General features: G+C 43.3%; 1 protein-coding gene across 1 annotated transcript; it reads right to left on the bottom strand.

The window, feature by feature from the left end:
• Positions 1–4,367: 4,367 nt before the first annotated feature.
• rec8b (REC8 meiotic recombination protein b) lies at positions 4,368–15,201 on the bottom strand (the record flags this gene model as incomplete). The annotated part of the gene is made up of 18 exons (XM_080515270.1): positions 4,368–4,494; positions 4,624–4,730; positions 5,528–5,629; positions 5,915–5,990; positions 6,117–6,156; positions 6,275–6,432; positions 6,666–6,741; positions 8,279–8,413; positions 8,510–8,741; positions 8,861–8,924; positions 9,825–9,906; positions 10,755–10,822; positions 11,451–11,514; positions 12,508–12,616; positions 12,980–13,055; positions 13,933–14,075; positions 14,976–15,044; positions 15,146–15,201. The coding sequence occupies 18 exons, from the start codon at positions 15,199–15,201 to the stop codon at positions 4,406–4,408; spliced, it is 1,746 nt and encodes a 581-aa protein (XP_080371396.1). The 3' UTR covers positions 4,368–4,405.
• Between the last annotated feature and the right edge of the window lie 183 nt (positions 15,202–15,384).

The following is a 15,384-nucleotide window of genomic DNA, read 5'->3' as shown; positions in this document are numbered from 1 at the left end:
TCATCTCCACAGGTGTCAACCCGTCCTCCCCTGGCATGAAAACACACACACACACACACACAAAGTATTTGTGAATACTCGGTATTTAAACTGCAGATGAGTTTCAAATACCACACGTCTGTGACGGCGACCCAGCAGCTGAGAATGTGTATACGCCTCACCAGGAGAACTGTGTTGGATAAAGCGGTGCAGAAGATTATCATGGGAGTTAAACTGCCAAATATCAACTTCCACAAATTGTATTTTAATCTTATTCCATACACCATTGTAGCTCATCCCCCCCCCCAAAATGTGTCATTACTGTTCCACCACACATCTATTTACAGTCCTGTTCTTTTATCTGAGTAGTGGATGCTGATATTTACAACAAATCTGACCAAGATTTGCAAAAGTTGGACTCAAATGTTCATAATTAGAAGCCAAGCTGTTTCTGTAAAGTGTATCCAGACCTGTGTGCCGCTGTTTCCACGGTAGAATATCCATCCCCGTGCGGCAGAAGGAGCGGTTGGTGTGGGCCTCCGTGCTGTACAACACCTCCTGGAGTTGTTTGTCTCCTGGCTTCTGTGCCTTCACCCTCACCTGCAAGCAAAAGGGGAAAGATGTAAATTGCCTTTTACCTCGCACCCGCATCCAAGTGTTATCCGTGGCAGCAGGCGTCGGGCGGCACCTCCAGGATGGTGATCTCCTTCTCCTTCAACTTGCCGGCTTTGTTCTTCACCTGCGTCTTTTTCGTGTCCACCCACACCACCCGCTCCTTCACCTCTGACCTTCAGCACACGAGACACAAAACGATACGTTTAGTTAATCAAACGTTCCCAGAAAACGGACTGTTTTCACTCAGGGAGGGGCCACGCTCACTCTTCAATGCCCAGGTCGGCCAGCGTGGTGTCCAGGAAGGGGAAGGGCTGGTGAGCCGGGTCCAGCTGCATCTCGACGGGCAGCGTCACCGACATGGGGACGTCCCACTCCAGCTCCACACGGATCAGCTTGCCGTGCGAGCTGTGCCGGCGGGCCGTGGCGTTTGCTTGTCCGCCGGCCTCCCCGTCCTCCGCCGGGTGGTTTGTCTCGTCTGCGGCCAGCTTGACTCACCGAGTTGCGTCTCTGAAAAGAGCGATGGGTCTTCCACCTCCCCTCCTCTCTGTCTTTATCTGTTGCTTCTGTGACTCTGTGTCTGCACCTTCACCATCCAACAAGCCTTCATCCACAGCGTGAAGTTGCAGATACAGACTCGGGTTGTGCTCCTTCGTCCTGGGGCGGGTGGATGATTCAGAGCTCTGCTCGTGGAAAGCTCGAGTGCGTCTAATGCATACAGACCGGAGCTCTGCCCCTGCAGGCTGATATATAAACAGATTCTGCGAATGTGAGCTATGTGTCACTCAGATGTTAGGTTTATTAGACTGTCAGGGGAGTGATGTACGCATGGTGGTGTTTGAGTCAGTGTGTGTGTGTGTGTGTGTGTGTGTGTGTGTGTGTGTGTGTGTGTGTGTGTGTGTGTGTGTGTGTGTGTGTGTGTGTGTGTGTGTGTGTGTGTGTGTGTGTGTGTGTGTGTGTGTGTGTGTGTGTGTGACCACAGTGAAGTCACAGTGTTCCAGACTGTGGCCTCCTGGACAACACGGCTATTACGAAATGAATGCAAATGAATTTATTTTGAAAGCGTCACTGCCATGACTTGTTTATGTTCAGTGTGGACAGAAGGAATGTTGAATAACAGTACCATAAATTCTAAATGCTTTAGAGGCATGGCATGGACAGAGAGAGACTGTAAAATGTAAAATGTCCTTGTTAATCCACAAAATAATCTCAAAATTAGGTACAAATTGATGGAATTGGCCACAAAGAGACATTCGATATTAATAAAGTAGTGCAAAAATGACGAGAGAAAATCAGGCACAACCATAAAGGTACAAATGAAAAAGATGAGACTTTCCCTTAATATGCTATAATTGTATCATAAATACAAACAGTACAAATGATTCTATTCCTGATAAAGAAAACAAGCAAGACTCTCTTTAACTGAACTTAAACTACATTTTATTGGAGAAAATGTCATTTCAGTCTAAAGACCACAAGATCCATGGTTCAGCTTTTCACAGATGTTTGCATTTGTGTCTGCATAAGTGTATGTATTCAAGCCATTAGTGAAGTTGCTTTAAATGTAGTTTTATTTGTAGCTACTGGCAAAGAGATATCGAAGCAAAAGCATTTTGATTCGTAAAACAGAAGATGTTGATATTCTGTCCTCACCCCACCCCTGATTAAATTGTCCTATTTAGAGGAGCCTTTGTCTCTCCAGGTCCAAAACAGATGTTCGCCTTGAGGCGAAGTATCCTGATTCATCAGTCCAGAGGCAAAACACACAAAGTTACTGATATGAGGTGCAGCAACACAAAATACCAGTGTACCATTGCAGCGTCAGTCTCATTGCTTTCCGCACAAACTGTCCCCTGCAGCACACTTTGGTCTGCACTGTTTTCTGGCTACTCTCTTTATTGTGCACTCACTTTCTTGTTTTGTCTACATTAGAACATTTGTAACAATAGAGAGACACTTCTTGTGTTTATGATTGAATGTTGGTTTGAGAGGATGAGTGTAGAACTCTTTAAGCCAACAGATCTCAGACACAGGATTCCTGTTCGGAAAGGTTTGGGATGTTGGAGATGTTTTGGAAGCCACCCGTCATGGTGCGGTCGGTAGATTTATGAGTGTGTAATGAAAGAAATCCTCTCCACCGCGTCTTGCCTTTGTCTCTCGCTGGGATCCTCCCGCCAGTGCCCTCTGCCTTCCCCTGACAGCTTTGAGCTGAGCAGGACGATGATGCACTCACCCTTCACGGTGCACGGTCACATTTTCGACTTTTGATGAATGTGTTCGAGGCGACAGCGTCCAAGGGCACGCGTAAACACTGCATTGAATTTGCCTTATATGTGGCTGAGTTTTTCTATAAACAGCAGAAAAGAATGTATTTAAAAAAATATTTTTTTTTTGCATCCAAACATTAGGAGGAGGTAGAGAAGGATGCTCCCGGGAATAGCTCTGAGGCCTGAATGCATCACAGGTCGTATAAAAGGAAATTACCATTCCGGCGTGCTGATGTGAATGTTTGTGCTCCCTGACTGCGGCGTTGACCCCGGCTCAGACCTCCCAGTCACAATGAGGTGCCACATTGATGAGGTCCCTCTCGCAGGCACACACAGCGGCGCATTTAACAAGCAAACACTTTAATTGTGTGGGGTTGCTGAGGCGTGAGGTCAGACAGGCGTTTTCTGCCAGCAAGGCACAATCGGATCCTGCTGGAGGGCAGACGCACAGTCTTCTGTGCCCTCCGGTCACATTGCATACATTTTCCTCCTTTCTGCACCATGAAGAGACTTTGTCCAAGTTTTTGGGCAGTTGGTTTTTTTTTTGTGTGCCAGCGCTTGCAAAAAATTGGTGAAAATCTCATTATTGTTTACTATTTACTATTGTATTGTAAATTGCTCTTCTGCCCATTTTCAATGTGCAACGGATTTTTAGGTATAGGATTCGGTAGATGAATGTAAATAAACCTATTCAGTGCAGTCAAAGTCTAAATAAAGTTTATAAATTTGAATAAGTTAAGTGAAAAAAAAATACTTTAGGCGCCGTTTTTGTGCCATGATTCAGAAACACTAAGAAACAAATAAATCATCTTCACTCGTGTTTACATTTGTGGTGGTCACATGACCTGAACTCGCCAATGTGATTGACGGCATTAAAAGAAGCTGTTTCTCAGTTTGTTTTTCATAAGAAATGCAGACAAAGCATCAGAAAGTTTTTATAAAAACAAGTTCACAAATGCAGAGATGAAGAAATCACCAGTCTGAAATGAACGTTTTTGGGCCCAGAAAACAATCTGAACTCTACATACTGTAAAACGTGGTGGCAGCATCATCACGTCACAGCATTTAACAAAGGAAAGTTGTAAGAATGATCTTTAATCATTTTATTTTTATGTTTTATTAAATAATAATCACACAAGATGAGTCTAAATGCATTCACTCCTGACAAATAATTCAAGATTGCATTTTTCTCTGCAGAGCAGATAACATTTTATTGAATTTAAAAACTGAAGAGTACAAATAACGAGGTACAAACCACATGAAAGTTGTTTCAAAATTACAGAAATTCATTTGGGTCAAAATCTTCCGTCCATATTTAAATAACAGGATGTGAAACAGTAATGAAGTCATTGAGTATAAATATATGAAAATACAACTGTATAAACATATTAGAATCAAAACACATGTATTTAAAACCATTTAACCCACCATTTTTTTTAAACAACATTTAATAACACCATCATTTTAAACTGGTTAAAGGAGGCGAGATCCAATTCATTATCTTAACCGGGTAAAAACAGCAAACACCAAGATGATCTGAGAGGAAGTCACAGCGACTCTGCAGCCTTGAGCTTCACAGTGATGTTCGCGTACGGTTTGGTCTGGCGAACAGTCACCTGTCCAGCGGAGACGAGCTCTGTAGAAACGTCACAAACATCAACATAATCATTCAACCAGATCAAGGAGATCTCATCAGACGTGTAATTAAGACCAGATCGGTTATGAACAGAGGCCTCTTGTTTGCTTGGACTTGGGATTTCCTCACCCAGCAGTTTGACGAGCGTGTGAGCTGCAGTGAAGCGGTCGGCCCCCGGGGGCAGCAGCGAGAGGAAGGAGACTTTGCCAGGCTTCTGTAGGAGGGAGGCGATCAAGCTAAGAGAAGAAAAGAACAGGGTGAGCAGGGTGTGATCACTGCATCCATCACAGCTGCTGTTGATGAGGGTGGGAATAAAGGATTTGAACCTGTGACCTTCAAGCCACAAAGCCCACCTCTCTCACCTCCAGACCACTACTCCACACTACTATTAGTGCAATGCACCACCAGGGGGCGATGCGAACATTTTATCTCCCTGTAGTCAGTGTTTAAACACAAGATATTGCATGTCCCAGGATGATTGTTGAAAGAAGGTCAAATTTGAAAGCTTCAGATAAGCACACAAGGGAAATATGGGTACGATCACATGCAGAATACTAAAAACGCTCCACAATTCTACTTTCAGGGTTTTTCTGCATTGTACATGTAAAACTACAAGCATTGCACGCTGGGCTGAGTTCATGAAATGTAAAAAGGCTGTCTTTTTGAACACATCTCAGGTAGTGCTGCTGCTGCCAAAAAAAAGAAAATAGGGGAGAATCTCAGTAGAGAATCTTTAACTGTTTGGAAAAAGCTCTCAGAAAGAAGCCTCATTTCTTCTACGTTCAAACAGATTTGGCTTTTAGCCATGCTCGACACTGGAGGATCCATCACACTATGTGACGGCATGGCACCATTACATCTAACATACTCTATATTCATTTATATAAACAGTATATTATGGCTAATCCAGGACAGGGGGCCTCTGTTAAAAGCTTTTCATGACTTTCTTGAAGTAACTGAGAAAATCCTGGTAAGCTTCAGTGTGTTTTTGTGTTTCAGGAACTTTTTTTTTATTTTGGGATATCCGAAGCACCTGAGAGTTTCCCTGCACTCTACATCAGTCTGAGCCTCGGGCATCTCGATCATTTCTTCGGCAATGGGCTCCATCAGTGGATGGACATCCTCCTGTATGGACCTGCAAACACACACACACATTTGCAGAGCATCACTTGTGGAACCCACCTCTGGCTATAAACTATTCCTTAGCAAGAAACACTAACTTTACCAACTCAAGTGAACCTTCACCCTGAAGCTACATTTTAACACTTGTATTAATACAAATTCAGCATTTTTCTCCCCCCCAGGTCGATCAAATCCCCATAAAGTGCAGTAAGAGGTTTCAGACCCCACAAAGACAGAAAAACACACACAGACGTGCCGTTTCATATCCATCTCGTCTGTCTGACCATCTGAGACTTACCATCTGCTGACGGGAGTCATCACATCGCTCACAGATTTGTCTTCTTTGGACACGTCCAGGGCCACATCCAGCGCAGCTGTTTATACACACACAGACGCTCCGCCAGTTACCGGACATTCGAAGTAAATGATGTGCTGCTAAAAAAATTAATTTAAATGATGCGATAACTAATGTGACGTGTCTGACAAAGAGAAATTCCCACATGACAACTCTGCGGGATGCAGTCCCGACTCGCTGGACATCTGCAACAGACAAGACGGTTTCATTAAATCGAAAGCAAGCTTCAAATCACATTAGTGTCGCTCCACACAGGTTGAGCTCTTGAGCTCCTCTCTACATTGTCGCTCGACGCACACCCACCTCCTTCCTCTTTCTCTCCGCCCTCAGGATCTCTCTGTCCTGTTCGGACTCCACTCCGGCTTCCTCCTCCTCCTCCTGTCCTCCTCGCTCTTCATCTCGCAGGGCCGTAATAAAGGCCTGCTGTTTCCATAATGACTGCAGGTCAGCATGGAGGAGAGCTGCTGGAGGGGAAGATTGATTAAATGTCTATTGTGACTATTTTGGACTTTTGTAAAGACCTTTTGTCAAGTCTTGTAGCTGCAGCAAAAAAAAACCAAAACATGATTGCCAGGATGCTATAAAGTGCTGTAAATAGTACAAATAAAAGTAATGACTTCACGCTTTTACAAGGCTTGTCACTTAAGATCTTGATAGATAAACCTGAAAGCTATAAGCTTTTATTGGTACTGACATCCACAGGGGGCGCTGAAGAGCTGAGCTGGGGTGGCAAGCCGGGTCAGAATCTGGAAGTCCAGCAGCACCTCGGACTGAGAGAGAAAAGACAAAATGCTACTGTCAGAGGAGATCAGAAAACTTTATTCCTGAGCAAAGTTGAGATAAGAATCAAATCATAGCGACCGTGGCTCAGGTGGTAGAGTGGTCGTCTTTCGGAGTGAGAGGTCGGAGGTTCGATCCCAGTCTACACTGGTCTATGTGTCGAAGTGTCCTTGGGCAAGACACTGAACCCTAAATTGCTCCCAGTGGTCGACTAGCGCCTTGCATGGCAGCTCTGTCCCATTGGTGTGTGAATGTGAGCGTGAATGGGTGAATGACTGATATGTGAAGCGCTTTGGGACTGCACTCAGTGTGGTTAGAAGGCGCTATATAAATCTAGACCATTTACCATATATGACATATAATATATCAGGAGGAAAAGGAGTTTGGTGAAGAAGTCAATGAGTCTTCGAGAAAAGGGAGTGGAGAGCAAGAGTTTAATTAACTGACACCCTGGTGAATACACACTTTGATGGCAGAGATTTGATTACAGAGCAGCAAGGACAGAAAATTCAATAGAGCAACGACGCACTGATCTCGACAGTGAACCTTGGGAACGACCTGCATTTATCTGCAGGACGACAGGGAAGTTATCATACTGAGGTCGGGCAGCACAGACTAAATGTCCCGATGTAGATGATATTTAATATTTTTAATAAATCATGCGTTTGGTCCATTTTTAAACTCAAAGTCGCACCATCATAAGATATTTTCGCCAATGAAATGAAGACTTCCATCAAAATCATGTTACTGCTTATAACTACTCCCATTGAAAATCAACAAGGTCAGGGATTTAAGCGTTCGCAGCTCTTCAGCAGACACCAGGAGAAGAATGGAGTGATACTGAGTGATTAGCAGCCGCCTTCAATCAGAATGAGCTGCAGTAGCGCCGCCTGGTGTAGGAGACATTCATTTCGATAAATAAAGATGTTTATATGTGTCAGAGAAAGCAATCCTAGGTAAACAAGTTCATCAAGCATACACATCAAGTTGTAGTTTCTGATTTATTAACAGGTACTTTGGGCTCTTTTTTTTTTTTTTCTGCCTAAACTAATGTGACAAAATGTGAAAAGAAGATAATTTATGTATCCGTCAGGGCATTTCACACTTAACTGATGTAAAACTAGAGTGGGGGGCCTCGGTGGGTGAAGAAAGGAGCACATGATGTCCGTTACAGTGAAAGTGAAGCAGACGACCTTGAAAATGGAGCAGATGCAGAGCAGCGATACGTTCTCCATTCGTGACCTTATCTTGGAGCGTCAGGAGAACGGAGATGGGCGGCAGGAATAACCTTCACAGGGTTACTTCTTCCATTTCTGATCTGATTGCTTTGCAGTCCGTTCCTACATCTAACTGGACCAAAGCGGTAATCACTTCGCTGATTTAGTCTCCAATTTCTTTAGCTATATGCAGAAACGGCATGCTTGCGATCTTGTGTTTGGTTGCAAATGAAATAATTAATTAAAAACATTTCCAAATCCTTTGGAAGCTGTTCATGTGCAGTAGTAACATGTCATTAAGTTTAATTACCAGCTCCAATGTCTCAGCTCTCGGGTTCTCAATCTGCTCCTTCATCGCTCGGTCAGAGAGCTGAATCTTGGGATCTGCGAAGACCAGCTGACGCCGGCGTCCCGCGGTGCTCTTCCTGACGGGGCTGACGGCCAGCTGACGGCAGATCGGGAGAACGCAAATGAAGGGGTTTACTCTCAGAAATAAAACAAACAAAAAAAAAAAAGAATCAGTGTTTCATCTGAACTTCACCTCCTCAAAAGAGCTTGACGAGGTTCTGTCTCTGCTGTCTTTCCTTGACGGTCCAGAGGGGGGAGACGGCAGGACGACCTGCGCGGGGGTCATCTCCCGGGTTGCGTCTCCCCCGGGAGCCTCCGCCGGTTTCCCCGGCTCCTCGTCCAGCTGCCACACGCCGTCCAGCTCCGTCCCCACCATCGTCTCCTTCAGCCTGCAGTCATTGAACCGGTCAGTGCAGTCAAAGCGTCTGTGCCTCAGCAGACGAAGTCAGACACAACGAACGAAAAAGGACGAAAACGAAGTGAAGACTGGCAGTTTGATCCTGAGCTCATTAGTGTCGGTTTAAAGTTTGTTGATGAGACTCACTGGTCAATAAATGACCCAGCTACCTCGCCTTCCCCCGTCCTCTCCTCGGCCTGCTGCTCCTCTCCTGAGTCAACAAAACAATGAACAAGAGCCTTACAGGCGTTAAAATGACAGCAAGTCCCCCAAAATGATCCCAATTGATAAAAGCTGACTGAACAGGAACAGGCTTTTTTCTTTATTTTTTGTTACTAAACAGCCGCTGTAATGAAAGAAAGTGTGAAAGGAAACTCAATCTTCCAAAATGTTGTATATTCTGAATGAGCAGGTGTGTAAATCATACGTACAGATGCAATTGAAAAGCTGTCAAAACATTCGCTGTGAATTTGGCTCTCACACACATACAGGACTTTCATTCAGGAGGCTAAAATTAAAGTCTAAGGCTGCATGTTCTCGCCCCACAGCGAGGAGGTTGTGGGTTTGACTCCGGGCCTTTCTGTGTGTGTTTCCTCCCACAGTCCAAATACATGCATGTAAGGTCAATTGAGACTCACATGTTACAGTAAAACTACAACATGCCTCCATTACACAGATCTCAATGCCTGTTACGTCTGTGATCTCATGTGGCTGGAGAACATGGTCAAAAAACTTTTCAGAACAATGCTGCCACCTCCTTTTCACATTGGCAGAGTGCAGCCGATTTATTACAGCGACAACAGGCCCTACAATGAAAACTGATAGGATTATTTAACAAAAGGTTTATAGATTGAGTGGATATTTAATTAATTGATTATTCAAAAATGATTCCGATCTTAGATTTGAGCTGAAAGCTTGCATTAAACTGAATATTTTCAAAGTAATTCATGTTGGCAGAGTAGATTAATAATCTATAATCTTATTCTGTGAGTCCTGCCAGTCAAAAAGCGACAAAAGCAAAAGCCTACGGCATCTTCTTACACCAAGCAAGCAAAAGCTGAATATGGAGAGGCGTGATGGTTGTTAAGCAGGAAATAGCAGAAACAAGCACCTCCTCGAAACAGATCTGGCTGATCCATCAGGAGGTCGATGTCTCTGGCCGTCGCTTCGGGAAGGTCATCACCCTCGAAATGCTGCAAGAGAGAAAAAAAACAAAACAAAAAATGACGAGACGAGATTCAGGGAATGTAAAACTAAAGATGAAGCGATTATAAGTGATGTGGTGCAAAATGCCAAAGCGAGATCCGGCCAAGAAGTTCAGGTATCATATTTGTGCCTGCAAAGCAAATATAAACCCTCTGGACGAGAGGAGGCGGAGGACAACCGAAATGAGAGCAACTACATCTCCGCAAACAAGCTGTGAGCGCAGACTGATGTAATTAAGTCAGATCTTATCAGGCCAAGATGGACTTCGTCGGCCGATGAGGCTCGAGGAGGAGCGTTATCAGTCCCTAAGTGACAGAATGAGAAGCCTAATAGTGTGTGAAGGTACGAGTCACGGTGGCGAAGCGCAGGTGGATTTTACAACTATGACAATGTGACTTCGCACTGCTTTACCCACTGTGAATACAGAGAGGTGAATTCAGGACGGTCATTTAGACAACATATTTTATGCCCTCGTTCCTCCGCGCCATTAACTTTACTGCTTTTTACACCCCCATTCAGAAAATAAATGGCTCTTCTGAACATATCTGTGAAAGAAAACCTGGTTTTGCTTGGACAATAAAGTGGCAGGTCTGTCATAAATGCACAGAACTTTCCGGGGGGGCCTCCACCACCAGAGCATGACATGGAAGGTGGGATTAGAAACAGGAGTCAACACACTGACAAAGACAGTAAGTGGAGCTGCTGTGGACACACGGTCCACATCCCCGTCCAGTGATTCACCAGGACGTCGCGCTGCATCTAAAACTGATGACGGTGGTGGTTCCCCCCCCCCCGCACTCCCCACTCGTCCTTCGAATGTGACAGAGAGTTTTACCTCAGCAGCGTTGATGATGAACTGCTCCTTCTCTGTCAGGGTGATAGCAGCTGGAGTCGACCTGAAACCTGGGTCAGCACAGCAGGGGGGGGGGGGGTTAACGGGCGGCCATGTTTGAAGGATGTGAGACAAAGCCGAGTCACCTCTGTTAATGGCGCTCGAATAACGGGCAAAAAAAAAAAAAAAAAAGAAGAGAGATCTGAGCCCGGCTTGTGCAGATTGAATGAGATGACTCTTCCCATGTCTCAGAATATATTCACAATTTCCCAGGAAGGAGAGACGATGCAACTTTAAACGTAGTAGCATTTAAACACATCATACAAAGCTGCTTCAACATCCACCACAGAGCAGAAAAAACTGAAGAGTCTTACCGAAATTTGATTTAAAGTACGGAATTCAATGAACTGTCACTTCATGGATAGCACACGTAGAAACATAAATACAGTAAATTTGCCCATTTTAAACTTTTAAAACCTTCCCATCAGAATTAATTGTCATTATATTGGAATACAACTATAGACTCTGAGAGAAACACATGAAATGACCACTTCCTTTAAGGTTTTGGTTTTTTTTATTTGGAAAATATTACAATGGAATGACCTTATTAATCCACCAGGACCTGTCAAACTTTTTTGAAATGTGGCCTGAGCTGAAGTAAACCAGAACAAAAAAAAATAATAAAAAAATCCCCCTCACCCTTTTCGTAGGGCGTGTTGTCAGAACTGGGCACCAGGGAGTGCTCTTCAATCACAAACTCTGCCTGGAAACAAACATGACAGGCGTTAAGCAGCAAACACAAGGTAGAGACTTTCATTCTGAGGTGATCGAAACGCAAGGTTAATTGTTCAAAACAAAATAGTTGATCTTTCTCCTTTTTGTTTCTTGTGCACCAAAGAAGCCCGAAGCTGCTTTGTCCAGGTGGATACATTGACCTGGGTGTTGACGGCGTACGGCCTGCCTGCCGCCACAGCGCAAAACATTTGAATTCATATTTACAGACGTCTTCTTTTTTCATTGGTATTCTTCCAGTGTTACTGTCCCCGCGCTGTGTATTCTCATGTGTTGGTGAATAAAGCCACAAAATTGCTTTTACACAGCAAAATATTCCACGTGGGGCAAAGTTCAGCCATGCTTGTCAGATTTAGTGCGCCCGTGGCAAATGATAATGATTTACTGTCTGACAAAGGCAAAGGACTGAAGGGAGGAGTCGCTACTGCACACGTAATGGGAACGAGGGAGTGGCGCACACTTACAATCTATTCGGTCGCAAAATGATTTATGATGCTTGTTTCAAAGAGCATCTGAAATCTGAAAAGATAAAGACGTTTTTTTCCCCCTTCCACCTCCCCTGAGCCGAGACCATACAGTTTGGATTAACTACAGCAGAACCTTTACGCATGTCTGAATACGACATGCATTTACATTAGTGCTTTATATGGCCTGTTGGAAGGAGTTACACCTGAGCACCAACCTTCAGTTTTCATGATTTTCAACACATCACTCCCTGAAATCGTTCTAATTATTTCACTTTTCGAAATGCATCTTTATTAGCTTCATTTACTAAACCTTTCCCGATATATTCTCTTATTTTAATTGCACTTTTATGTTCCTTAATGTCTTTTTCATTTCTAGGATTTGAATAATTTCATGTATTTCTTTGTGAAGCACAACAAATGAACTGTCTTATATGCGATCCTTGTTGATATTTGTTAGTTTTGTTCATGTGTGCAGGTTAAAGACACACCATGTGTACTTTATATGGACTGGGGAGCTCGTCTGGTCCCATGAGACCAAAGAAGGGGTCCTGAGCTCCTTCGGCTTCCTCCATCGTGTGCAGGCGGTCAGGAAGGTCCAACATCATCCTGCCAGATACAAATGAACTGTGATTCAACATGGTTGTTACACAAACGTTTAATATTGCACCGAATTGTCATTAAAAGGAACTCTTGGTTTTGTGGATTGACAAATGAACGTCCAAGCCTGTTTACGGTGCGCGATGATACATTTCATCTGGAGACACGCGAGCTCATATATTACCGCTGAGCCATAATGTGGCTTATCAAACATTTACAAAGGCACTCGTGTGAAAGTCGCTCAATCCGTCCAATCGCTCACTCAACAATAAAAACTCAACCTTCTTTGTCTTTCCACAAAACAATCCACCTCATCAATACGGTATAATTTAAAGATGTGCCCGGGTACAAGACTGCCTGTTGAAAGCAGACCTTTCAGATTCCGCCAGGTCGATATGGATGCAGCTTTTGAAACGCACCAGGCGGCCGATTGTCTGTTGGACCTCCTCTGGAAAACAGAAAAGAACTTAAGAAGTCACGGCTGTGCGTCGATGCTTGCAGGAACCGTCAAATGTCACACAGGTGAGTGTAACAATTTTCTCATAAACAGGACTCATCGATGTCAACATCAGAAGGTTCTTATTTCATGAAATGGTTCTTGTTTTTCAACAAAGTCCCAAACTACTGTCTGCACACCAATGCAGTTTTCTTTCCATAATTAAGTGATAAGCTTAACTCTGCCATACTGAAATTATGTGCAATGTATTCACACATAACTGAAGCCTTGGGAGGTTCTATTCTATTCTACTGGTGGATGTAATTAAATACCATTGCCAAATCCATTGTGGACAACAGGCAGTGGCTGCTTTCTTGGCTTCTCCCACTGCCGATCATCCTGCGTTGTGTTTCACTGTTTCCATCAACCGTGACAACAGCATGACTGCAAATCTGCCTGATGCAATATCAGTATCAGGGTGTAATTTAACACCTGCATGAATTGAGAGTGTCGAGCCGTGTTGGATAATATGGCTTTTATCAGCTGCTGGTTTCCAAATCACACATGTCAGGTTGTGTTGAGAAGGAGCAAACAGATGCACGACAACGGCTCCGCTTTGGTTTTACACCCAAACGGCACCTCTGAGATCGAGAACTTACAAAAACAATTGCTTCGGGGCATTTTCTATAAGCACAACAAGCAGCATCTCCACATTTAAACTCAGCCAACATAAAAAAGTTTGAAGAGGAAAATATCCCAAATAAAGCTTTGGTTTATTTTGGTAATCTTACAGAAGTAAAAAAAAATGATTCCTAAAGGTTTTAGCTCAATCCAAGAGGCTAGCCCATTTCTCTGAGCCATATTTTTTTTTTTATTCTCCCCCCCTCACCGAGCAGGAAGACACACTGCCTGTGGTACACTACGATCACCCCGTACTGCAGCTGGGATGACAGGTACAGGGAGAACCGCGGCTTCGGCTGGTTTGGTTGAGGTGCAGGAACCCGTGCGGTCACGTAGTCCAGGATGTCGCCGCTGTAAACGTGGAACAAAAATCAGCTACACAATCTACAATCCAACAAAAAAAGAATAGAGAAATACATGGACTGTTCTTGTTTGTGTGTCACCTGCTGAGAGTGACAATCAGATCTTGACTTTATCTCGATGTGCCTTCTTCCCCCCCACCTCATTTTTATATAATCATATAAAGGTGACTGCTTCCAAATACACCTGATACATGTAGATTTTGTCTATGTTTAAAAAGGGCTGGGTACGGAGTAGTCAATTTCTAGTGGTGCCATGCTGCTCTCCCATTTTTAAATAATGTTCAACATGCTAAAATCAAGTATGACACCTCACTCTTTTTAACTTTTAGTATTAAATTAGGTGTTTCAAACATATTTTAGTTCAGGGGCCAAATACAGTCCAATTTCATCCTGAGTGAGCCAGACAGGTATAATAATTCCTTAATAACATTTAAATTTAAACTTTAAAGTTTGTCCTTGTTGTGGCACAGGGTGTATGTGATATAAATGTGTATTTGTTCACAAAAACTAAAATTACTACGCAAAATCTATACAATCTCAACATGAAGCCAGTTTTAACAATACATTCTTGTAGAGAATAGAGTGAAATATCCAAAACCCACTGTGACAACATGGCTCTGAGACTAATGCTTTGAGGTAACTATCTTTCATTCAACAATATAACAGCTCGGATCTCAGTAAATGTGCTGTATTCTTTACTCTTGGGAAATGTGTGAAAGAAAATCTATGATTGGAGCCTCTTGCAGGCTGGTTTTAGCCCACAGGCGTTAGAAAAACTACTTAATCAGACATAATGGAAAAAGAAAACTTAATTTAGTTTATGTTTCTGATTTCTGGCAAGAACTAGAAGAAAAAAAAAAACAGGACAAAGTAAAAATCTGATTCTTACCATGTTTGTTTGATATTGACGCTGAGCAGCTCTCTGCGATTCATCCTGATCCCCTTTGTCGCCGCTAACCTAAATAAACATTCATAATGTTTATAAACATGTATCTGTGAGTTTACTGAGTAGTAAAGTTACATTCCAGGCAACAACTAATCAAACTTCCTAAAACTCACCAAATCGTGGAGAAACATCCAGACTGACGGTGGAGGACAAATGGATAGTAAAACATTTTTTTTTTGTTGAAGATGAAAAAGTTTGAGAATGCGATGGATGAAAATGGAAAAGATTAGCTGGTTAAGAATTAGCGCCAGTTCAGTTCCCGCGATTAATCACTCGACCAATCAGAGAGCAGAGATTCATATCGAACATAAACAGCCGTGAGGCGTTCAACACTCCAGAAACATGGTATTTT

This window comes from Blennius ocellaris (assembly GCF_963422515.1).
Source record: "Blennius ocellaris genome assembly, chromosome: 19".
Taxonomy (NCBI): domain Eukaryota; kingdom Metazoa; phylum Chordata; class Actinopteri; order Blenniiformes; family Blenniidae; genus Blennius; species Blennius ocellaris.
Note: the sequence above shows the minus strand (reverse complement) of the source record. Positions and strands in the feature narration are given on the sequence as shown.